Source organism: Thalassophryne amazonica, chromosome 18 (genome assembly GCF_902500255.1).
Source record: "Thalassophryne amazonica chromosome 18, fThaAma1.1, whole genome shotgun sequence".
Taxonomy (NCBI): domain Eukaryota; kingdom Metazoa; phylum Chordata; class Actinopteri; order Batrachoidiformes; family Batrachoididae; genus Thalassophryne; species Thalassophryne amazonica.
In genome coordinates this window covers 55,189,953-55,216,439 of record NC_047120.1, presented here as the reverse complement: position 1 = coordinate 55,216,439, position 26,487 = coordinate 55,189,953, and the positions used below count along the sequence as shown (strand labels likewise).

The 26,487-nt window shown below is 39.9% G+C and overlaps 2 protein-coding genes across 2 annotated transcripts in view; one reads left to right on the top strand and one right to left on the bottom strand.

Annotated features, from left to right (window-relative positions):
- ift140 (intraflagellar transport 140 homolog (Chlamydomonas)) overlaps positions 1-26,183 on the top strand; it is a 42,710-nt gene extending 16,527 nt beyond the window's left edge. The window contains exons 19-30 of the mRNA XM_034193574.1: positions 16,066-16,243; positions 17,347-17,537; positions 17,674-17,769; positions 17,860-17,992; positions 19,555-19,698; positions 19,862-19,990; positions 21,893-22,075; positions 22,164-22,367; positions 23,053-23,265; positions 24,007-24,173; positions 24,311-24,452; positions 24,891-26,183. Coding sequence (XP_034049465.1) covers positions 16,066-16,243; positions 17,347-17,537; positions 17,674-17,769; positions 17,860-17,992; positions 19,555-19,698; positions 19,862-19,990; positions 21,893-22,075; positions 22,164-22,367; positions 23,053-23,265; positions 24,007-24,173; positions 24,311-24,452; positions 24,891-25,079 — 1,969 coding nt within the window. The 3' untranslated portion in view covers positions 25,080-26,183. The remainder of the gene's footprint in view (positions 1-16,065; positions 16,244-17,346; positions 17,538-17,673; positions 17,770-17,859; positions 17,993-19,554; positions 19,699-19,861; positions 19,991-21,892; positions 22,076-22,163; positions 22,368-23,052; positions 23,266-24,006; positions 24,174-24,310; positions 24,453-24,890) is intronic.
- Positions 4,107-17,418, bottom strand: tmem204 (transmembrane protein 204). The gene is made up of 4 exons (XM_034193575.1): positions 17,407-17,418; positions 13,986-14,600; positions 13,086-13,241; positions 4,107-5,638 (listed from the first exon to the last, which is right to left on the bottom strand). The coding sequence occupies exons 2-4, from the start codon at positions 14,263-14,265 to the stop codon at positions 5,403-5,405; spliced, it is 672 nt and encodes a 223-aa protein (XP_034049466.1). The 5' UTR covers positions 14,266-14,600; positions 17,407-17,418; the 3' UTR covers positions 4,107-5,402.
- Positions 26,184-26,487: the final 304 nt, after the last annotated feature.

Below are 26,487 nucleotides of genomic sequence, written 5' to 3'. Positions count from 1 at the left end.
GAAGCTTGTCTTAACAACAGAGTCAATTTGTTTATGGAGATTTAGGTCAGTGTCCAAGTGAACTCCCAAGTTTCTGATTACGGTGTTATGGTGAGGAAGTGAGTGACCGTTTGAGACAACGGCGAGTGGGCTTGTGGTGCTAAAAAGACAGAATTCCGTTTTGGATTCATTTAGACTTAGGAAATTCTGTGTGAGCCAGTGCTTGATGTCATCCATAAAGGTGTTGATAGCCTGAGATGCATCTGGAGAATCTGGTAAGACTGGTAGATACATTTGAAGATCATCGGCATACATATGAAAAGACACATTATGGCTGGAGATGATTGAACCCAGAGGCAGCATGTAAAGAGAGAACAGAACTGGGCCCAAAATGGAGCCTTGCGGGACACCATTGATGACACCAGTGGCCATTGATGAAAAACAGAGAAGTGCCTGTCTGTATAGCATGCAGGAGAAGACCACACCAGCTGTGGATAGAATCTTTGATCCCTTTGATATCTTGGCTGTGTGCTTAGGTGATTGTCTGCTGAAAGATGAACCGTTGCCCCAGTCTGAGGTCAAGAGCACTCTGGAGCAGGTTTACATCCAGGATGTCTCTTTACATTGCTGCATTCATCTTTCCTTCAATCCTGACTAGTCTCCCAGTTCCTGCTGTGAAAAACATCCCCACAGCATGATGCTGCCACCACCATGCTTCACTGTAGGGATGGTGCCTGGTTTCCTCCAAACGCGATGCCTGACATTCACACTAAAGAGTTCAATCTTTATCTCATCAGACCAGAGAATTTTGTTTCTCATGGTCTGAGAGTCCTTCAGGTGCCTTTTGGCAAACTCCAGACGGGCTGCCATGTGCCTTTTACTAAGGAGTGGCTTCTGTCTGGTCACTCTACCATACAGGCCTCATTGGTGGATTCCTGCGGAGATGGTTGTCCTTCTGGAAGGTTCTCCTCTCTCCACAGAGGAATGCTGAAGCTCTGACAGAGTGACTATCGGGTTCTTGGTCACCTCCCTGACTAAGGTCCTTCTCCCCCGATTGCTCAGTTTAGATGGGCAGCCAGCTCTAGAAAGAGTCCTGGTGGATCAGAACTTCTTCCATTTGTGGATGATGGAGACCACTGTGCTCATTGGGACCTGCAAAGCAGCAGAAATATTTCTTCACCCTTCCCCAGATTTGTTCCTCGAGACAATCCTGTCTCTGAGGTCTACAGAGAATTCCTTGGACTTCATGCTTGGTTTGTGCTCTGACATGTACTGTCAACTGTGGGACCTTATATGTAAATAGGTTTGTGTCTTTCCAAATCATGTCCAATCAACTTAATTTACTTCAGGTGGACTCCAATTAAGCTGCAGAAACATCTCAAAGATGATCAGTGGAAACAGGAGGCACCTGAGCTCAATTTTGAGCTTCATGGCAAAGGCTGTGAATACTTACGTACATGTGATTTCTTAGTTTTTTTATTTGCCCAAGGCCAACAAAATATGGCCATCAGGTATTGCGAAGGCTTTGCATCCGTCCGTGTGTCCACGTCCATCTCTCTGTCTATCTGTCTATGCTCAGCGTAAGTCCAGTCCTATTACTGCCAGGGTCTTCATATTCACAGGGAAAATTCTGACCTGTTTTAAGAGGTGCAAAGGTCACATTCTGTTTCTTATTTTTACGCTATCAATCATGTAAATCTGCTTTTTTTGGAGGGCTGGCCAATCATAGTAGAGAGGCACCATGACGTTTCTGGCTGCTATTCCAACATGATGGAATCTGCTCAGAAACCGCTGCGTTTCTGTGTAAATCTAACATGTTTCTCATATATTATGTAAAAGCTAGCAAGAAATAAACACTTCTAAAACTGAAAACACTGTTTTTGTAACCTGATAACAAATCTGGAGTGATTTACAAGACATCTCGCGGACGTCAGCGTCCATGTATATCACACATGATCAAAGGTAGCTTCTGGTCTTTTCAAAAGTGGGTGTATGCGCACACGCACGCCCTCCTGCAGAGACCGTTAAAAGGTACATGCTCATACGGGCGAGGGTATTTTAGCATTGTGTTATATTTAATAAATTTGCAAAAAGCTCAAAAAAGTTTTTCACATTGTCATTATTGGGTATTGTGTACAGAATTTTGAGGAAAAACATGAATTTCATCCATTCTGGAAAACATAAAAAATGAAGTGCTGTGAATACACTGTATATGCTGTGAATGCACTGTATATGACAGCATATTACTGTTTGCTTCTGTTTGTGTACGTCTGTGTGCTGAGGGGATATACTTTTCTAAACACAATGTAACGCACTAAATCTCCATGCCAGTTTTGTCCAACAGGAGTGCCCTTTCCATTCTTGAAAACAGTAAATTGGGGCATGTATGTCCTTTTTTTGTTGTTGTTTTTTGCCCCGTGTGTGTACACGTATGGGGAAATGTGATTTTATCAGTGCGTACGTGTTTAGCAGCACGCTGTATGAATACCACATTTGCGTCGCTTTTGCATGTGCGAACACTATGGAAATAGGGAAATGGCATTCAAAGAGACGGGGAAAGATTGTATCCTGTTGTCCGGATATTTCAGAAAAATTAACAGGTGTGATGACAGCTTTACATAGTTGCTCATTGAGTGCTATTTTTGCTGCTACTCTTGCTTTAGTATTGTTCAATTCCCGCATATCCCGCCCACAGAGTTATGCATTTCCCGTGAAACCAGTACCTTCTGGGATTTTGTGATGAAGGTCTGACATAAAGGTTCACATATTCAAACTGAAAACTCACATTTATTTCACTAAGTGAACACATTAGGCCTTGTTGTTTGACTGACTGCATTCTAACATACAGAATACTTGCAGGACATAAATGAAGCGTTCACTGTACTTTGCACATTGCATATGAAAGTAATGCAAAATATATTTTAAAGGCCCTTCAGTGGAGCTGAGATTTGTTATTTGGGGTGAAGATAGACAAGTTCAAATCAACTTGTTGCACTTCATTACGGCTAAAGCAGCTTTAAAAGTCTCTGTTTTGAAGCTTCATGTCAGATTCGAGTTAGAATGTCTGTATTCAGACCAGACTGTGCCGCTTCCTCGCGTTGCTGTCGTTCTTGACTTTGGGTGATGTGCAGCGGTGTTATGTGTTATGTGTGCTATTTAAAAGTACAGCTTTTCCTTCCTTTCATCTGGAACAAGAACACCCTTTTGTCTGTTGGATTCCATAACATATATGTTACCCCATAATGTGATGACTAAGTATAACAGAAGGTGCAGACTATTCATTTTGAAAACTGCTTTAGCTCAAATAATAATTTGCATCACTTTCTACTTAATTGGAGCCACTTTACCTTTTGACCACTGTACAAACCGAAATTGACAAGGAGGTAAAAATAACATAAGGTGCAAAAGTGAAACGCTGTGAATACTTTCCCGATGGCTGTAAATCAAAACTCCAGCTGGTGGCGTTGTGACATGTTTTGTCTTTATGTGCCTTTTTAATTCTGTTGTACATTTGTTTCATTTTTGTGAATTCTTGTTCTTTGATGTTACTGTAAAACACTTTGGACGCCATCTGGCTGCTGGAATGGGCTATATAAATGAATGTTTGGTTGGTTGATGGTTGGAATCTTATCAAACAAACATGTAGGTTGTGATAGCTATTTGGGGTAAAGGCAAAGAAAAGGTGAAAATGTGCAAAAAATACAAATAGTACACATATTAAACAGTACAAAGAGAGAGACACAATGGTCATCAAGAAACCCTCAAGAATGCATCCCTAGACATCAAAATCCCAAAATTTTGGGTGACCTTCAGCAGCCCCCAGATCCCCTGCTGACTAAGGTCCACTTTCACCAAAAAGACCCAACCCCCTTCACGTCTTGGCTACGGGTTGTTATTCCAGTCATTCAAAAAAAAAAAAAAAAAAAACCCCAGAATGCCCCATTTTGACCGGAAATTTTCAAAAGCTCCGCAACACAGTTGGCACAAGAAAGAGGCCCTCCAGAAATCCCCCCCACTCGCTCCGCTCCCTTGGATCTGGTGGCGCCCCCTTGCTAAATTTTCCTAGAAAAACCCCTGGTTATGGTTTTACCGAATGTGAGAAACAAAATATTCTTGATGAATTTTTCCCCCCAAACCTTTCATCATTAATGTTTTTATGTATGACTGCAAAATGTGTTGTAGAATATGAAACACTAACAAAGGGCTACAATGTTTAAATATTTCTCAACATATTTATTGATTTGATATGACATGTTATTATTTTCATTTGCCACTATATTTGGCAATGTCAAAGAACCACAAATTACTTGGAGTTGTTTTGTGAATTATGATATGATCACAGTAATACAGCTACATATGATAACACTATTTATACAATTATATTAATTTAAGTATACAGTATGTACCACAAGCGAGCAGATTTTCCTAAGGAATGCTTTCCCAAAATTAGCACAAGTATAAAAGTGTTTATGACTCGAGTCATTTCCAAAATTATTCTAATCATTAATTTGTAAACTACTACTTTAAGATTCTAAAATAATTTGTTATACAATCTAATTTACATTAGATAATTATCACTTTGTTGCCCTTGTCTTTTAGTAGAGAAAATGTCTGTATTTGGTAATTAGATAAATTATTCATTTGTGTATTTCGGTGTTTTTTTTTTTTTTTAATCTTTGTCCAACTAAATATTATCACTTATCCCAACAAGAATTTTAATGAAGTAAAGAAATGTTTGAGTGTTAGATTATTTATGTGCTTTAATCATATATCCTTAGAATTATAGTGTATTAAATATTTAATAATTTAAACTTTACATGTTATGAAAACAAATATGAGGTATTCTGAATTTCTGATCATGTATTTTTTTTATTCCAATTAATCATTGTACAGAAAATGTTCTGTACTTTGTGTCACTCTTTTTAAACTGGTTTCATTAACTTGTATTCTAAAGTGGTGCAAATTGAACAGGTGCTATCCAAGTTATGCGTAATAACACATATAGTCGGCAAGAATCCATAATGTAAGTGCACATCTGACAAAAAATGTCAAGTTCCAGCTTGAACTGTTCCCAAGCAATACCTTTGTTAAAGGACAGTCCCAGTCCAGATTTAATATTTAACGATCCAAGTGTGAATAAATGGAACACGTGTGTAGTATTATGTATAATTGTCATCTTGTGAATGTTTGAAGATTGTGGCCTGTTGGATACATTTTGCTTTCATGTTAAATCCAAAATATTGCGAGCTAAGCAGGTAAATATTTCCCATGGAAGGAGTTGGGATGAGTAGAATTGTATAATTGGTCCATCAAATGTAGACCCACAGGAATATCCTCTTGAAGACACTTAGCCAGATTAGACTATAAGCAGGAGTTTTTAGCAGTGTTGTCTATTCCATATTGTTGGATTGTGAGGTCATGTCTCAACAGGGCGACTCCACGTAGTCGTTGTCTAGACGCGGGTGGAAAGGTGAGCGACGGATGATTATGACCGGACCTGCACGGCAGTCATCATGCCGGTGTAGAATGTTCCAGATGAGCATGGCTGCAGCCACGGTGGCCAACAGGCAAGCAGCTATGTCGAAGTAGCAGGAGTAGGACAGGTGTGTGTAGGGTCCAATCCTGTAGAAGGTTACAAGTCCGATCACCAGCACAAAACCTGAACAAGAGCACAGAGAATTGGCGTCAATCAGTAAAACTGCTCCATTGTCCTTTAAAGTAAGATTCCACTTTAATACGTCCTTTGAAATATAATTAGGTGAAAGACTTTGTAAGCTGCAGTTTTCTTTAAATTGTTGCAATGTTTGGCATTCAGTTACTTGGAGCTACTTTGAACAATGTGAGGAATAATTTCAACATGTATGGAAACCAGTTTCTGCCACAGAAATACAGCTGATATTGAATGAAAATACCCACAGAAAGTTAGTTATAAAAAAAAATTTAATATTTTGTCTTTTTAATTATGGGACACTAAATCAAAATGATAACTTTTTATTAGTCGCAATTATGCCCTTAAAAAGTCAGAATTTTAACATACTGTAATTATGAGTGTCTCAATTCTTAGTATCATAATTATGAGTTAGAAAGTCAAAGTGTTTTTTTTTAACTCACAATTATGACTTCCATTTTTATTTTAAATTTTAGAATTATTACCGTTTAAATGTGGACTTTTTCAATTTCATGTAAAAGTGTATATTTTGACTTGCACAATTACTTCTTTTTTGTGTCATTTTTTTTCATATTATTCTATAAGATGTGAGATACCCCCCAAGGTAGAAACAAGCATCCATAAACACGAACAACATTGTATGAGGTGTTTCAGTCTCCAGATATTAATCTAACTATTGTATCTTTGTGCTTGTATTTTGCACTTCAGTGGGAGCTCCATATGGGGCCTTTGAATCTGGAAATCTGTTTCCGTGCAGACAGATTTCTGAGATCACAAGATCAAAGTTCTCAAAAGTTTAAAATTATTGAAGGTTCTATATTCATAAAAGCAACTGAGGTGTTTTCTTTCCTGCTTATTTTGATTTGTACAAATTGGAGTTGGTGAATCACAGACTCCTGGTTTGCAGGTGAAGCTAGAAACCCATTGTTTTCAAATTCCTGCGTTTTCTTTAATCTCTGCATTTTCTACGAACATTACAATAGCAAAGATAAAGTTATGTCATTGGAGAAGGACTCATTTTGTTCTTACTCCACACCTTTCCTCACGGTTACTATTAGAAGTGTGAGCACACTCATATCACTGGCGCCCATGTAGAGGATCCTTTATTCCATTGTATTCAAGTGTCGAGTCATTCAACATTTGTGCATGCCTTAAAATCTGCTCTGTCCACAGTGACATAAATAAAGGGACCAAAAATAATCACTGGAAATAGGGATGTTCATGGTTTAGGATATGAATCACTCAGTTTCCTGATGCAGATAGTGTTCGGCAGTGGGGGGGGGCGAGTGTTGAGTTTGTGTCTATTTCTTTTTCTGCTGGTGGAGTAAGATGGAGTATTTGTTTTCAGTGAGGATGTGGCTGATTGTGTCTGTGTATCATTGCACAAAATGTGTGCATAGGTAAGAATGTAAGGGTTTGCCGTAACTACTCATATTTAACCTGTCCGGCTTCTTATCCAAGAAAATGAATGATCTGTTCCGATTCAAGACGCGGTTGGCTGTGTGAACACTTTTTGTGTGTGTGAGTTGGGGGGGGGTGCACAGACTAATCTCTCAAGCTTCCTTCCCCTTCTTCCTCTTTCTATCCTTCCTTCCCTCCTGTCCACACCCCACAGTTGCGTTTGAAACATTTGATATGGTCTGTCACAGAGAACATTTTATCAGGTCTTATATTAAAGCCCTGTCTTGGATATTTATGCGTCTGCTCTGGTTTTCTTCAAGCTAATCGGTATCAAAGTGATTGCATTGGCTTATTGCCTGTAATCTCTTGAGCCACAAATGTCTGGGAAAAGGTTGTGGGCCCCATATTACATTCTGGCACAAAGCAGTGTCAGTGTCAATGCTAGCTTCCAGCAGCAAATACAGTTAAGTAAGTAAGTAAGTAAACTTTATTTATATAGCACTTTTCACAGACCAGGGTCACAAAGTGCTTCACATGATAAAATCAATAAATACAAAATAACACATACAAACATTTAAAAGAAAATCAAGCTAAAATGCAATTTTGAAAAGGTGAGTCTTAAGTTGCTTTTTAAAAACATCGACAGAGTCTATCGAGCAAAGGCAGCAGGGAAGCTCATTCCAAAGGCGCGGCGCCACGGCTTTAAAAGATCTGTCCCCTCGAGTTTTAAAACAGGTACGGGGAACCATCAGCAGGTTCAGATTGGAGGACCTCAGGCCCCTGGTGGACACATACGGTTGGATCAGTTCCTTGATGTATTCCGGAGCTTGCCCATGCAGAGCTCTAAATGTAAGCACCAGGATTTTATAATTTGTCCTAAACGAGACAGGGAGCCAATGCAGGGACTTGAGTATTGGGCTAATATGGGTTCTCCTGTGGGTGCAGGTCAGAAGCCATGCAGCGGAGTTTTGCACAACCTGCAAACGAGCCAGTTCTTTCTTATTAAGACACGTGAATAGGCTGTTACAGTAATCCAGTCGCGAAGATATAAAAGCATGTACAATCATCTCTAACTCTTCAAAAGACACCATTTTTTGAAGTTTAGAGATATTCCGGATCTGGAAAAAACAATTCCTAACTAACTGTTTCGTATGATGTTCCAGAGACATCCCTTTATCCAAGATAATGCCAAGATTGCGCAGGCTGCCCTTAACTGAACTATTCAGTTCACCAAGGTGCAGCCTGATAGCAGGCACAGCACTCTCCGGAGCAACAATCAATGTTTCAGTCTTATCAGAGTTCAGCTGCTGCTGTTTTCACTGAGCCATTCCTTAACTTTGGTGAGACAATTGGTTAAAGAATTGAGTTTCTGGGTCTCAGTTGTTTTAAAGGAGCAGTACAGCTGCAGGTCATCAGCATAGAGATGATAGGATACGTCACAAAACTGCTGGATCAACTTGCCGAGAGAGAGAGAGTTGCACCATAGTCCGCCAAAAATCTGGTGTGCAGTTGAGAACAGAGTTTTTCTGCTATTAATACAGCACAATATTCAGATATGCCTTGTATAGGCGGACTCACAATGGACGTAGACTCTGCTTGTACACACAGCGGTGCGCATTAGTGCATCATATTACAGCAAAACTGAATTGAAACCAAAAATTAGAAATGAAATATAAGTAAACACTTATGAGGAAGTGCAAAACTTCACCTTACTGCTTTGTTGCTTCACCTCAGGGAGCTTTGGTGGTGGTGGAACTCTTGTAAATGAGCTACACATGTGCTGTAAGGATTTGCACACATACCTGATTCATCTCCAGAAAACCTCTCACTTGAGCCTGCCATAAAAATAGCAGTGTGCCATGTTCACGAACACCCTGGCTCTTAAAGAGAATGATAGATGACACCCTGCTTGGTGTAAATACACGTTATGCCTAAAACAAACCCTTAATGACTTAAGACACTGAATAAAACACTTGTGCACAGTGGAAATGGATGTGGCCCAAATGCACTGGTGCTGTGCACTTTAGACCGTGTGTTATAGATTGTAAAGCTAGAGCCCAAAGTCTCCAAACTCAACCAGATTTAACAGGATTCATTATGAAGCAGTTTTTGTTTCTTCCACAGTAAATTTCATCAATCAGTATCCCTGAAAATCTGTGTTCTTGTGTCTAAATGTTGTCCAAGTGTACGTAGATTCACACTGCAGGCTGAGCCATATTGTTGCCATAGTGCCCAGCAATACCTTCAGCGTTTCAAATTAAAGAAACATAAGTTTCATGAGTTGCAGTCTTACAATATTAGCCCTCTGTCCATTTGAAAAACACATTCCAGAGTAAACACTGAGCTTGCAGCCTCGACCTGCCAACCCTGCAACGATATCTTTGAATGAAACTGGATATTGTTATTCTAATCTGCTTGTAATAGCTGAGACTTTTGGCAGGTCTGAAAATGAAAACATTCCTGTGAAAGAGGGCAAAGTGTAAAAATATCTCCATCCATTCAGAGCTGGAGTCCATTGACTAGCTCTGTAGGGGAGGAATGCATTACTCAGTGGTAGTGGCCTATACAGGATCTATACTCAGGAAATGAGTTCCCTTTATTGGGCATGCTTCTAGAGAAGGAAAGTGATTCATATTTTACTGTTAATTCATCATCTGATTCAAGATTAGAATAAATAAATATTTATTTGTGTTCATATTTGGTTAACACTGCCAAAAGATGACAGTTGAAGAAAGGAGAAAGGACAGTCACTGGATACTGGAAACATATTTTTTATCCTTAAGCAGCTTACTGTGTCTGTAATTCCAAAAGGTAAATTATGTATGTATTACTGACGTAATAAACATAAAGCACCCTGATTTTTAATTATGCCAAAATCCTATAGAATGATGCCTTTTTGATTAGCAGTTTTGTGGACCAAATATGGTAAGAGGAAAAATTGGAAGATATGGTCAGTACTATTTTTAGATATCAAGGAAATAGGTGTGTGCTGCTCAACTTTTATCTCTATTGTTTCTAGCATCAGCGTTTGAGAACGTTGTCTTTTACTTCAGAGTACTTCAGATCACCCTACTAAAATAGCTGTTAGGGTAACAATTAATGGGAAATGAAGTTGCTATTGTGTTTATGTATCAGAATTTGGTGAGCTGTGATTGGCTCGTTGAGTTTTAGTGATGGAAATGATGTTGTGTCTGTTTGGGTGGGCCTCCATCCTCCCGTCAAGGTCTTCCGATAAAGACATCATCTTGTATAAGGAGGAGATCCTTTATTCACCCTTGTTCCTCGACATGTTGTAAACACAGACATAAAAAGCCCGGCCAGCTTATCTAGACAGAAGCAATCCCACCCTACTGCCGCGTGTACCACAGGACGTTTTTGGACCTAGACACCCTGTAAACACACAGTCAGTCACAGCATACACAAACGTGCATGCACAAGAGCCCTCCTGCCAGTGAACACACAAACACCCAGTCCCTGTCGAAACTGTCTTTCCCCTTCATTCCCTCCCCCCGCCTCCCTTCTTTTCCCTTCTTCAGCTCAGGGGTTTGCATAACAGGTAGTCACAGACATTTCCTCGTCCTGAGCAGGGATATCCTGGCGCCCACCAGTCGCTCCCTGGCTCGCTGCAACTTTGGCCCGTGAATTCTGGACTGGGATTAATTTTAGATCTGGTGCAGCTCCCCCTCCTTTTCCATAGTGATACCAAGTGACCGAGAAGCCACCACATGCAACAACAACATCATATCGTTCATCAGTAACACTGGACCAGGTCATGCCACCTGACTTTCAGTGTGGCACACTGGGATGGTTGGGTGCTAGTTGTGGAAGAGAGATCTTGCTACCATGATGACTACAGGTCCCATTCGTTGCGTGTCCATTGTGGAGGCTTTTTGTTGTTGTTGTTTTTGTTTTTTTGTTTGTTTTTTTTGTCTCTTTGGTTTTACAATCTTACTTACAAGTTTGACTAATCTTCTGCCACAAATGGTGCCATGTATCCACACTTTACTCCATTTAACTTCCCAATATGAAAAAGGCAGCATTGTCCTGGTCTTCTTCCCGAATAGGCCTGATCCTGGTTTGGATCTCAATTCAGTTTATTAATATATCACTAAATCAAAACATAAGGTGCACCAAGGTGCTTAACAAGGATCTGAGTTATAGATTTTGATTTTATTTTATTAATCCTCTCCCTCCCAACTCTTGTGTACTTTGCTGCACGGTGAAACCGTCTGATAAGACCGATGATTAAGTTGTGCACATATCATTCATCACAGAACCTACCATGGACAAACTGTATCTGCATGATTTACTGACCAATTCCCATTTAAGTGAAAATGAGAGCCTTGCTACTGTCAAGACATGAAGTTTATAAAATGTGTAAAAATAGATTATAATTTTGCCTGGGCTGAAGAGGATTAAATCTTTACTATATACAAGCAGCTGGTCTGCTGTGTGTTAGCCTGATCCCATCAGATTTCAGAAGCTAAGCAGTGCGGGACCTGGTTAGTACGTGGATGGGAGACATCTTTGGAACGCCAGCGGCTGTGTGTGTTTCTCCGCGTAAAACTGGAGTTGAGTCAGGAAGGGCATCTGGCGTAAAAAGTGCCAAATACCAATGCGGATCTGGCTGTATCCTCTGTGGCGACCCCGAACAAAACGGAAGCAGCCGAAAGGACAACAACAACAACAACAAATCTTTATTATATACAGATAGTGGTATTTTTCTAACAGTGGGTTCTTTATCTTGTGTGCTGTGAAACCAGTTTTGGACTCAAATGTAGACTTAATTTTTTGGGGGGAAAACTTAAACATGGTGAAAGTCTACCGTATGGCTTGTTGCATGGGAACATGTACACCTACTTATTGTTTCCTGTTACAGAGTACGTCACATTTTTGTACGTCACAAAAACTTGCACCCCAGAGATGACATACCAATGATGCAGGGTGGCTATTTATGGAATGTCACTAGTTAAGGTATAGTTAAGATTTAGTTACTATTTAGTCAGCTGTTTCTTTGAATGTATTTGGTACCAGGTCCACTAATGATACACAGACATGGTACGTCATGTTTTGTGTATGTCACGCTCTATAGCATTCCAGTTGTTACAGAACCAGCTTGGAACTATGCCATGGGGGGTTAGAGTACACTGCTGTTTGGTACCCACAATACATCTTAGTTTGAGCACTTCAAGCAGTAGCTAACAGTTTCAACAAATCTCTCTCAGTTTCTGTACGTCACATTTATGTTTATCTTGTATTGGACCAGAAATACGGACATGCCGTTGGAAGAGTATTGGTTTTAAGGAAGTAGACTAGTCAAAGTTTGGTCCAAGAATCTTCAAAATACTTTTTTTTTTTTTGCCTGTGGCAAGATGACCTGAATGTTTATTCAGTTGTGTCTCCACACTGAGCAGGTATTAAGCTCTGTAACGTCACGGCTTAATACTCCACGCAGTACCCTTTAAAATGGTATATTACATTACATATTTCAAGGTACTTAATTTTCTACCCTATGGGGCCGTAATCTGTACCCGTTCCCATGCTATGAGCCTTATGTGAAAATTTTCGATGCCAGAAAAAAGCAAAAACCACCACTCAAAAAATGAATTGATTAAGCACTCTCAGCAGATGATGTCCTTTTGTGTGACTATGACACTGAGGTTTAAGAAGTCCCACTTTGTTCCTGTTAGGGGAATCTTCTTAGACTTTTGCACACGGTTTGACCTTGGTGTTTTCAAGTGTCTGCATAAGTTTCATGAAGCTCATACTACAACTTTGGAAGTTATCAGCATTTAAAAAACATTTCTTTATTGTATTTCTCTATTTTACTACAGGTTTCTGGAGTCAAACTTTGCTACTGTATAATGCAGCTCCTTGAAATTTGGCATGCTCAGGTTTAGCCACTACTTTACACCAACTTCTGTAGTGTGTTTATCATTTATTTTGTCCTCAGTGTGTTGTTGTGTCTAAATTGATTTTTTTGCTAATTTAAACCATGTTAGACATATAGCCGTGTCACAGGAACAGTGATGCTTACTGGCTAGTTGGAAAAGTGCAGCGATGGCCTCCTCCCACCATGGTGACTCCTGTGTGATGAAGGGCAGCTCTATTAGGCCGAGGAGGAAGATGAGCTGACCAGCTGTTAGAGCCACGGTTGCCATCAGGTTGCACGCTCGCATCATGTCAAACTGCACTTGAGGGACCAGAGGAAAAGCAGTGTCAGATTTCTTGAACCATGGGTTAAAGGCATTAATTCATTATAAGTAACAAGCTAGATGGAGTCTAAATCAAAACATGTAACACGCTCAGTAGTGTATATTACAAACAGCGAGCCAGATTTTCCTACATTGCAAGAGTTGCCCAGTGGACTATATGCCTTTTCTCAGATACAGTTGCTGAGGCAGGTTGACTCCTACTTCTTTCACGCAGAAGCCGTAGGTTTGGTATGTGTCTAGTGTATCTGGACTTGACTCAATTTAGAATTATTCAGATCTGTGTTATACATATCGTTATTGTGCCAGTAACCTACGTCATCTGCATTTTTGTTTGGATATGATTCAAACATCTGATTTCTTGGATGGTTCTTATCTTAACCACTGAGGTTAAAACACAGTGCATGTGTGGTCCAGATTATTAGGAGTGTCGTGACTTGATATGTTATTACAAAGTGGTTTGGTTTTGAGTTTAAAATAATTCATCCGAGGCTCCTGAATATGGGATTTGTGTGTATATTTGGTCCTTATAGGGAGGAAAAAATGAGTGTTTGTGCATTGTTTCATGTGCATAATGCAAGATCAAATTGCCTACAATATGACAATTTTGACAGAGGTAACTCTCAGTATTGTGTTTGTTGGTGTGAACATTTGAGGTGGTTTGTTTGATGAGAAAAAGATCACACATTGAAATTTGCCAGATGTTCAGACCAGATCACACTTACGTTTGACGGTGCTGCGGGACTCTTGGTAACCTGCATACTCAGAGCCCCATCCCAGGTCTTTACACTGTCTCTGGGCTCCTTGCCCCTTTCGCTCAGCCTGAAGGTCATCGTGGCCTTTTTCCCCACCAGTTGGGCACGTCTTCCACAGTCCCACGCTCCGCTTGTGTCCGTCCTCCAAGGACTGCAGAACCCAGCTTGGCGTGAAGGCTGCCACATTGTTAAACACCAGGGACAGCAGGGCTACCACCACTGCTGCTGCCACCAACCTCTGCACGGCCATGCGATGCCCGGTACCTGCCACCTCTCCCCCTCCCTCTTCTATCTCTTCTGGACCCAGCGGCTGCTCCTCGGAGTCTCGGCCCTCCTCCTGCCTCTGGTCCTCCTGGCTCCTCACCACGGCCGACTCCACAACTGCGTTCCCCCTCTCCAGCTGCCAGGCGGTGTTTGCACAGAGATGGATTTGGCAAGTGTTTTGTCTTGAGCCTTAGCTAAAGAACATCTCCATTCATCCTCATTCGCGAGTTGGATGTTGTTGCAGCAGATCCTCAGCCCTCCTCCTCAGACAGACATGCAGGTATGCAAGGATTAATCCAACAAGCACCTAGGTCCATTCCACTGGCTCTGGCTGGCTGCAGCTTGACTCTTTGACCTCAGTCTTGTACTTCTTGTATCTTCCTTCTCCCTTCCTTTAGTGCTCCACGTACTTCTCTGATTTCTGCATCTGCAGCTGGCTTCTCACTGAAGGTAGTAGATTTGTCTCAGTTGAGGATTTCTTCCTGGTTTTTCACCTTCTCCTTCTCCACGGGGTCGTTGGAAGCGTGCTGACACCAAAACGTGCAGTTTCTGTGGTCAGCATTACTAGATCCAGCTCGCCTGTGGCTTTTTAGAGGTTTGCTCAGATTGTCTCAGTGGAAAGAGAAAAAGAAGTCCTTGAACCCACCTCTCAGTGCTTCACTCTCTCTCTTGCTCTCTCTCCCTCAAAATCCTTGAGGTCAGAGTTGAAGCTTGTGGGAGTTTCTGTTTGTCAGAGATGAGTTTATAGTTGCAGCAAGCTTTAGCTCCTTCCTTCTTAATCACTTAGAATTTCTGCGTCAGTGCATTTGTGTGTGAAAGAATGTCTACAAGACCCCCTGTCAGACGTCACTGTTGTGTATTCTTTTGTCTGGAACCCACGGGGCGTTTGCTAAAGTCCTCTCTCGTGTGCAACAAACATATTGGTCACTGCAGTCCGCCAGCCAACAGGATGTGTTTCCTGAGAGGAAAAGAGGATGGGAAAAGGGGCCAAATGTAGACCTGTTCCTTCTCTTGTCTTTCCTTTTCTGGCTCCCTGGATTTCAGCGGTCTTCTCATCATTTCAGAGTGTCACCATTTTTTATTTTCAGCATTGATATGCTTTGACCATATAAAACTAAATTTTGGCAGCAGGCTCCTGGGCTTTATTTGTGAATGTCTGACATACTTTCCTCTCTTTCCCTTTTACTTGGCCCCCTAAAGATTTGGGGTATTTCCTGTTGCCCAACTTTATTAAAGGGCTCACATCTGTATCAGCAAAAGCAAGGAGGGGGGAACGAGACACAAATAGATTCCAGATGGCTGTGGAATTTTAACTTTTTGTATATTCGCAAAAGAGATGTAGGTTGAGGGTTCATTTGCGTCATGCAGAAAAGAAAAAACAGAGAAGCATGCCTCCAGTCTTGAGTCTGCAAATATATTTTCATAGCTACACCAGTATGCGTTTGCATGACGGAGAAGTTGAGAGGAATTCTGGGTGATAATACAGTCAAAAACGCAGTCATGGTGGAAGAAAGAATCTGGTCTTTTTTCTGTTATATATTCACATTAATACTAAAAGCTTCATGTAAAAAAGTTAATATTTTACAACATAACCTGATCTAAACTATAAATAATAACAAAAAATCATTCAAAAATCTGTTGAGATGAGTTGTTTTTTTAACTGGAAAGTTATTGTCAGATGAATTAACACATTCTTTCACAATTTATTAATAAAACACCAACAAAATAACTAAATACATAAAAAAAAATACCCCTACAAACAGCATGTTCCTCTTTTTTTCTGTAGTAAAGCAGTATGGGAAAATATGGCACGGATGTGCGTGAAAACCCATCGTCTGGACGTGGCGCGAGTGTGTTTTGGGAATATGGGAAATGCCAGAGCGGCAAAAGCACTGAGGGAGGCAGAGGCGGAGCCTGAACCGGAAGCACGGGTGGCCATCTTGGCCACTCACCTTGGTATGCTGGTAAGATGGTCACACAGTGTTTCGCACACAACTGAGCTGAAGACACAGATGTCGTTAGTTGGCTAATTTTCTTAGTACCGTTTTTGCAGGGCTTTTAGATTAGATTAGATTACATTAGACAGAACTTTATTAATCCCATGGGAAGACTCCCTCAGGGAAATTGAGGTTCCAGCAGCATTGTATAGCAGCACACAAGGTAAGAAGCACACAGAGTATCAAAAGAAACTTTCCTGAAATAAAGATTGAGTTGTGACACAATGAAGGAACAGTGTAGCTTTCCTTTATCTCTTAAAACATTTGCTTCAGTGATCTGCAATTGTTTTTTAATTGAGTTGTTCTAAAACCTGTTGACATATGACACCAAATCCCATGACTACAAATAACAGGAGTATGTCCGAGCCCGTCACCTTGCAGGGGATATTTTTGTGCAAACATGTCAAAGGTCATGTGTCTAAGAGAAAGTTGATATGATTTCATATTAGTACCTCCAAATAGCAATTCAAAATGATTTTAACCTTTCAGTGTCAACTCAGATCAAAGGTCACATCACTAATTGAAAGATGATGGAGTACTTTATATTTGTGTTTAACAGGAACAATAGATGTATCTATAAACAATTCCTCGAAATTTCTGTTCTAAAATGTGTTTGACAGTTCAAGATTGCCAGGTCAAAGGTCATGTGACAAAGTTGATACATGACTTGAATGCTTCCCATCAAGAAGGTTCCCGGTTTAAACCCACCTGTACCTTGTTCTTCTTGTACATCTGGAGTTGTGTCAGGAAGGACATTCAGTGTAAATCTTGTGCCAAATCAACATCTGGAGCCATACTGGATTCATTGTAGTGACTAGTTTCATAAGCATTGGGCCAATAATTTGACCTTGCCCTGTGATCTTGACCTGGGATTGATTCTACTCAAAATTTAATTACTTTGTTCTTGGCTGACCCTCAACCCTTCTTAGAAGCTTGGCCCAAATCAGATCACAAGTCTTTAGTTGTACAGTTCACACATAACACACACATAGCCAAAAACAATACCCCTACTTGTGATGCTGCTGTGCATGAGTGTAACAAATAGAACAAATGTATTTTTCTTCCAATAGGATGATGCGGAAAAGTTGTACAAATCGTGTCAACGCTATGACCTCCTCAACAATTTCTACCAGGCGTCTGACCAATGGCAGAAAGCCTTGGAGACGGCTGAGAACCATGATCGTATCCACTTGCGAAGCACCTACTATAAATACGCCAGATATTTGGAGTCTTTTGATGACAGATCCCTGGCCCTCGCATAGTAAGACAGACATTGGCATGTTTTCTAATTCTGATACAGATACTGAGAAATTTTAAACCCTTCCAAGGACTTTTTTTTATTATTTACTTCTTATTTACATTACATTTGAAACCCATTGTTTCCATTTGCGTTTTAGTTATGAGAAGTCAGACACCCACAGGGTTGAAGTGCCCAGAATGCTTCAGGATAACACATTCTCTCTTGAGATTTATGTTAACAAAATGAAAGACAAGTAAGAATTCTGTACATTATATGTATATAAATGATATACATAAAGATACAGATCATTTGAATGACATGATGCATGTTTTTTATAACACAGGAGTGTCTATAAGTGGTGGGCGCAGTACTTGGAAAGCCAGTCAGACATGGAATCAGCTCTGCATTATTACGAGTGTGCACAGGATTACCTCTCCCTTGTTCGGATCCACTGCTACATGAAGAATATTGACAAGGTATGTTTCATCAATGTTCTCTAAAATAAAGGTTTCTTGAAAATTGCTACATTTTGAGGACGCAACTATATGACACGGACAGCACGGTGGCTTAGTGGTTAGCACTGTTGCCTCACAGCGAGAAGGTTGTGGGTTCAATTCCCGTGGTCTTTCTGTGTGGAGTTTGCATGTTCTCCCCGTGTTTGCGTGGGTTTCCTCCGGGTGCTCCGGTTTCCTCCCACATCCGAAGACATGCGGGTTAGATGGATTGGCATCTTTAAATTGTCCTGTGTGGGTGTGTCTGTGTTTGTTTGTCTATTTGTGGCCCTGCGACAGACTGGCGTCCTGTCCTGGGTGTACCCCGCCTCGCGCCCTATGACTGCTGGGATAGCCTCCAGCTCCCCGCGACCCTTAATTGGACTAAGCGGTAGAAGATGAATGAATGAACTATATGACACTTTATAGTGAAGTGTTGCAGTTGATTGTATAGACTTTGTGAATGGCAACATTTTGTGTTGGGTTGACTTATTTGAAATCATGAATAACAAGAGCAGGCCGACATTTTTGACGTCTGCCAATGCGGATCCAGATTACTTCGAAAATTCAGTGGAGTCTTCCATGGCCTAATATCTATTTGTGGTGCAAATTTGGTGAGAATTTGTGAAGTACTTTTGAAGTAATCCTTCAAAGCCTACATAAAGGTAAATTTTGATCAAGAATCTAGATCCGGATCACCTCCAAAATTCAGTGGAGTCTTCCATGGCCAAATATCTATCTGTGGTGAAACTTTCGTCTAAATCCGTTCAGTAGTTTTGATGTAATCCTGCTAAAAGACAGACAGACAGACAAATAAACACTGATGATTTTATTAAGTCCTTGGCAGACGTAATAAAAACAATTTTTTTTAACAGCTTTAGCAAAATACAAACTGCTTCACAACAGTAAGTAAAATAAAAGTTAACATATACAAGCAGAAAAAATAAAAATGTCAGACCCTCAGTGAGCATAGGCAGTCAAGAACATATGAGTCTTCAGTCTGGACTTCTGTCAAACTCAATCACTTTATCTCAATCGGTAGATTACTCCACAGCAATGGTGCATGAACAGAAACATGACACACCTACTGTTTTCTTATGAAACATGAGGTCACACAGCAAACCAGTCTAAAGTGATCACGGCGCTTCATGTAGACGGCACACAACCATTTATTATCTTCTAAGTCATTAGTCGGACCTTGAAGTCCACCCTTCGCCCAAAAAGACAGCCAGTGAAGAGAAGCCAGCACTGAAGTAGAGTTTGCTGTTTGTCATGTTAAACATCATGAAGGTGGAAACGTGCCTCTAATCTCATGTCTTCTACAAACATGTTGATAACTCACAGATACAATACACAACAGAAATATCTGGCAATAGCAATTAATGTTATTAAGATATTCTTCTGACATTAGGTTTGATAGAGGCAGCTTCCCTTTAGGTGGACTCATTCTGTTCTTCCCCAAACCCCATCGGGTCCCACTCTAGAGCTGCCTGTGCAGTGTGCAAAATGGAGATGATCTGTCAATAGTGGGTTTATGTACTTGCCAGGCATCCGAGATTGCCAACAGTACAGGCGACAGGGCAGCATCTTACCACCTGGCCAGACACTACGAGAGTCATGATGACGTCAAACAAGCAGTCCACTTTTACACACGAGCCCAGGCCTACAATAACGCTATACGACTCTGTAAGGTAACAAATCTTGTTGTGTGTCAGGATTGTCACTAAGAAAGCTTTGTTAATGTGACAACATTGATGATCTAACTCGTAAACATGGAGTTGTCTATGTTGTGTTAGGAGTGCATTTCTTCTTGTTTCTGTGCTTTCCTGACTTGTGTACGCCATGTCTGACTAGGAGCACAGTTTGGATGACCAGTTGATGAACTTGGCTCTGCTCAGTAACCCAGAAGACATGATGGAAGCTGCCTGTTACTACGAAGAGAAAGGCACCCATATGGATCGCGCCGTTGCACTCTACCACAAGGTGTGTCAGAAATATTTCCTTCTGATTAACTCTGAGCTTATCAACAAGAAGCTAATATTGCACCACATTTTGAAGTAACTGATATTGTTTGGCTGATAATATTGGCTGATCTGGGCCTTTCGTGAACATTTCAGTATTCCTGTTGTTCTTTGCTGATATGGAAACTTAAATTTTACCGAATAAAAACAATACAGAAAAGCACTTTTGCTGTTGAAAATGGTGTCGTACATAGTTTGTCCAGCAGGGAGTGCTCCTCCGGCAGTGTTTACAATGCTATCAACCATGGCTGGGACCCCCATTGTCCCTTGGTCACATTAGTTACAAGAGACAAGCAGAGGGACCAACTGCTGTTCATTTTCAGTCAGAATGGGCACTTTACAGCAATAACAGACAAGTGGTTGCCATACTGCTTGCTAGCTAGGATGAGGCCAAAATAGACAAAAAAAATCTAGTTTATGCAAATTCTAAGCAATCCAACATGGTAACTGCCAGTTCAATTGGTTGTTGGTTGCATTTATAGTTATTTATAATAAAGTTCATGTTTAAACTGTAAAATATCAATTATATTTCTTTAGGGCTGAGTATCAAGCAAAAACTTTTGATACCGATACCAATACCGATAACTTCACTTCGATACCAGTTCCTAAATGATACTTTTTTCTTTTCCAGTTTTATTTATATTTTTATTATCAACAACATCTTATTGAGTCTTAAAGTAAATATGAAATTGTTTACTGGATCCTTGATCTGTGAACTTAAATAAAATCTACATGGTGGGTCCTTTATCACTGGACATAAATAGAAATAAACAAAATCTGTAGTTTTTTGTCAAAAGCATTTCCTTTCAGACAATTTGGCATGAATGTCACTCCATACCTCTGAGCTGAACTCAGCCGGCTGCTGCACGTCAGCGCAGGATGTCTCATTTTGGGAGGAAAAAAAAATGTTTTGATCAATTGCGGTTTATTGTTTCTAACTTGATTCGACAGAGAGCCGCGCAGCATTTGGAGCTGTGCGAATGGAACGGAGGACAATTCTCGTTTCTTTCTTCCAACACGACAGGAGTCCCAGTTAATGACTTTAATCCACACAAAACTGGCTCATGATTGACATATTTTAATGCTTTGAGGCTTAAGAGGGGTTAAGAAGCAGATTTGCCACTTCTGAAAAGCAGTGAAGAAATTAATCAATGAAGCAGCGGATTGGAGCACTGCTTTGTTGGTTCATTGCTTCAAAATGGAGCCATTACAGAAGCGGTTGATTACAGACCTGCTGCAGGGTCTGCAATCAACGTAGAGAAATGATCATTTTCCCAACAAACACCCTCAAAAACAACGGCTGCTCTGAAGAACCGATAAGGGAATCGTTAAGTCTTGATCACATGATTAACCTCTGGGTACTGAAACTTGGCACTGAAAGACGAGTCATGTTTTGATACTCGGTACTGCAGAAGCATTTCAGTCGGTGCCACAAATGAACCGAAGTTCGGTACCCAGCCCTATATTTCTTTGTCATAAGGGTATGATAATGAAATATTAGAAATCATTGTTTTTATGTATATGGTAAATTCTGCAGTAGTGGAATTACAATGATGGCAAAATCTGGACATACGTATTTTATCTTACCATTTAAAATGTTGCTCTGATTGTAATTCTGCTACCCATATATCAGCAGATATATAGTATCATAACATTTTTTTGCTCCTTAATATCTATATCAGCCCCCAAAAAATTCTGTACCGGTCTGGCTCTGCTTTGCACCACTGATAGGGGAAATCATCCCAAGCAGAATGAACGTGTTGACATTCCTCCAGCAGGTGAATGTCATTGTGGTATTTCTTTGAAATACCCCCAGAATAAATGGCTGAAGTGTTGCTGTTGGTCATTACTTACTCTCTTGTAGGCTGGTTACGTCTCCAAAGCTCTGGAGTTGGCTTTTGCAACCCAGCAGTTTTCCACACTCCAGGTGATGGCAGATGACCTAAATAAGAACTCTGACCCCGCCCTCTTGAAACGCTGCTCCGACTTCTTCATTGAACATGCAAAGTATGAGAAGGCTGTGGATCTCCTGGTTGCAGCCAAGAAGGTGTGTGTAACACGTGGATGCTTGCACATTTGTGTGTCCATATGCGTGAATTTGGTGTCTGTACATTTATGTGTGTGTGTGTCTGCAGTATGTGGAAGCCCTGGAGGTTTGTGTGGCTGAAAACCTGACCATCACCGAGAACCTGGCAGAAAGAATGACCATCACTGACTCTAAAGAGCTGTCGGAAGAGGCCTGCAAGGAGCTGCTGGAGAGAATAGCCGACTGTTGCATGCGTCAGGGCAATTACCACCTCGCCACCAAGAAATACACACAGGCGGGCAACAAGCCCAAGGTAATGTACACACAGGAGTGTGTGGTAAATACTACATCAAACCTGTGCATAACAACAGAGCTGCAACAACTTAGCAAAGCAGGGCATGATTATTTCATATAATAACTTCACATAATAATCATTAATTATATCGGACTAATAAAGTCCCTGAAAAGCATTGATCAAGAAAACAATATATTACTTGCTGAATAAAATCAAAAATCTATTTAAAATTCTTTAGGTGGACCGAAGGAAATGAGCAACAAAGAAAAGGCGCCTGTTTTTGACACTTATAATAAACAGTATATTTTTAAAGCTGCATATTTCCATAGAGACAAATATATTGTTACGTTAGTGATACAGTTATTTACTTAATTTTAACCACTAAATTTTGTTTTTGTGGTTTTCCACAAAATATATCATATAATATTCCACTAAAATGGACAGGAACAGATGAAATTTAAATGGATTTAAAACAGATATATTAATTGGTATTTAAACTATTGTTGAAAACAAACAGGAATATTTTTTGGTAAGAGCAAATAATTTGTCTAAAAGGGGCTTTTCTTCTGTTGAGTAAACTAAAAAATATAATTGATTAACCATAAAAATAATCAGCAGTAATCCTTAGTCACAGCCATACTACAGATGAAGTGCAACAGTATAATATGATAGAAATAACAGGTTTGATTGTCTTTTTTCACAGGCAATGAGGGCACTGCTGAAGTCAGGGGACACAGAGAAAATAATATTCTTTGCAGGTGTTAGTCGTCAGAAGGAGCTTTTCATCATGGCTGCCAACTACCTACAGTCTCTGGACTGGCGGAGTGACCCAGAGATTTTGAAGCATATTGTTGGGTTCTATACTAAAGGCAGAGCACTGGATCTGCTTTCTGGCTTCTATGAAGCTTGTGCTCAGGTACCAAATTTGCTTCTTGTTATCCAAATCACTGATTTTCTGTTGATTCTCATTGTCATATTATTTCCTGCTGCTATGTATATATATATATATATATATATATATATATATATATATATATATATATATATATATATATTGTGTAATCTGTTTATGTAAACATGTTTTTTCAATAACAAAACATGGCACACACTTGATACTTACGCTATAGGTATCCCCTATACTGGGCAATTGGTGAGCTGATGAGATTTTTGTGTAGTTCGGTGCACAAATTTGCAAAATAATGTAGATGAAGTGGCTTTCTCTCTCTCTCTCTCTCTCTCTCTCTCCATCTCTCTCTCTCTCTCTCTCTCTCTCTCTCTCTCTCTCTCTCTCTCTCTCTCTCTCAGCCATTAATAGAGAACACTTTATAATAAAGATTTTGTAATTCCGAATGTGTATATTATGGTGTGAAAAAGGATGATATTTGCAATTTTACCAATTATGTGGCCAATTTGCAAAAATCATTCCAGCAACCATAACATTCGAGCCCCCTCTGACAGTTTATTCATATTTTGTTGAATTTTCTATCTGTCTGTCTGTCTATCTCTGTCTATTTTGGGCTTTCAGGTGATTGTTTGGAGTCATGAATTCTTAAAAAAATTCAATGAATAATTGAAGGTTAGGATGTGCTAAAGGAAATGATACCATGTTGGATGACAGGAATAACAATTTTTTTTGTCCTTCACTGTCCTTGTTCAGGTGGAAATTGATGATTGTCAGAACTATGAGAATGCTCTTAAAGCTTTGACTGAGGCTCTGACATGCCTCTCCAAAGTAAAGGAATCTTCCTCTGGAAAACTGCAAGTAAGACGAGCAGATCTGCAACACAAGATCACCCTCATTGGGAAGTTTGTGCAGGCGCGCAGGTTAGAAGCCTATTTTTGTGATTATTCCTTTGTTTAATAAATCCTAACTTTTGTCCTATGTTTAATTAAATTCCATATGTCCTTCTCATGTTTTGTGTATGATTCTTTCTTGTCTCTGACTGTGATCTTGTCTTCAGGCTGTATGAAGAGGAACCTGATGAGGCGGTGCGGTTATGTGAATCCCTGCTGAAGGAGCCAGAGTTGGACCCTGTTGTTCGGATCGGAGATGTATTTGGTTTCTTGGTGGAGCATCACTGTCAGCAAGGCAACTTTGATGTGGTGATTATTGTTGTTATTGTTGCTTTACACGAACCTTTTTATATCCTGACACTATGAACATCATGTGTGGGACGTGATGTTGTGTTGCTGTAACTGTTGGTCTGTGTGTGGGTGTGTTCTTGTGAACATGATAACTCAATAACAGTGCATGGTACACACTTTATATTTAGTACACAGGTACCTCCGGGGGAGGAGGTGAGCCTATTAGATTTTGGGGGAGTTCTGCAAAAAAAATTGCATATTCATAAAGATGGATTAGACTTGATGATGGACTACAGACTGACTATAAGGAGAGACTTATGCCATAATATATGTGTCACACCAGTAATTGTCAGACAGGTTTTCCCAAATTCTCTGAACAGGTATAACTTTTTTTTGGTTAGTCTCTGCTTTATGATGTCACAAACATGCTTTACTTCCATCTTCTTTCTTCTTCAGGCCTACTATAAGCTGGAGGAGCTCCAGAAGCTGTTGCCCTCACAGAATGTACAGTACTTTATAAGTCAGGCCAGCCTAGAGGCCCTGCAGAAGACAATGGGCGTGCCCATATTGAGCTGTGGTGATGCAAAGGAAATTGGGAAGGATGACAATGAAGAGGAGGAGGACTTCAATTTTAGCCCACATTAATGATTGTGGTCACATTAAACCACAGAAAACCAGATTGTATGGCCACAAACACCATTTGGACTTGAACAAAACACAATGGAAGAATGAGTCAGTGCTCAATCTTAGTCACATTAGTCAGATGTATACAGTAATCTGTTGTAATGAGTTGGTATAAAATGATAGCACAGTGGAGGATACAGGTATAAAACTGAGATTGAGGCCCATCAAAGATACAAGAGGCTCAGTGAGAATTGGAGAAGCAGCTGACTAGAATGTCAACTCCAGTCATCAGGTTTTGCTATGTTCAGGTCCTTGCCTTTGATTGGAATTTTGTGGTGATTTGTAAAACTAAACATTTTTGAAAAGTGCATGCAATATCCAATCAGAAAAGAAATGCTTCCATTTTTTTCCCAGAAGCCACCATAGCACTCATTTTGGATTAGTAAAAATGGCAGCTTAAAATTGGAATTTTTCCAATGTCTTGCCTTTGAGATGATGTAGGACATTTTTTAATCCATGTTTACAACATCAAGAAATCCAGTGGTGGTAATTACAAAAATGCATATGTGGGCAAAGTTCTATTTCTAAGAACCTATCCAGTGCATGCACTTTCCAAAAATGTGTAGTTTTCCTAAGCCTGACAAAATTCCAGTTAAATTACATGACAAATCTGTCAGTCTATAAAACTTAACTAACGCCCGCTGACTGTGAATCAGGACTGAAATGAAGAATTCAACACTCGTGGCTCCTGAATGTTGAACTGTTAACATCTTAATGGATATTTTCATACAGATTTACAACAGAATATTTTTTGCTACAGCTTTATTTCAAAACATGAGACTGGTAGAGGACTGTGATTTAGAGATTCAACTCAAGTTTAAATCCAGTCCACGTGTCCTACCATGTCTGCGAAAGGAACCATTTTTCTAAACAGATTTAATTGAGCTCTACTTTAATTTCTAGATGAGTTTGTTTTACAGCAGATCGCCTTTTGAAGACTGTTGATGGTCAACAGACTGTTGCCTTAATGGAATTGAATGTTTTAAAAAAAAAGGCTAATTTTGTATATTCTGTCGTTATTTAGCTGATGTATTTATTTATGTCATTTCATTGGCAAACCCTGTAACTGTAAAATATTTTTCTTTTCTTTTTTTTGGTAACTTGCAAGTTAATTTATACTTAATTGATAAAATGGTTTACATTAGTTTGCTTTGTTCCAAATAAAAATACTTTTTTGTATTATGTATTGCTTTGAACCATCTGGAAATTTGCTTTTTCACTTTTATTTAGATATTAAATTATTTTGCTTTTAGTTGGGAGCGCTGTTGCTGTGGGCATATTAATTCTAATCCAATCCTAACAATTCGTGTCTTCTGGATGTTTTGATTTTTGTCAGGGGGAGTTCTTGTCAAACAGTGTGGTCAGAAAT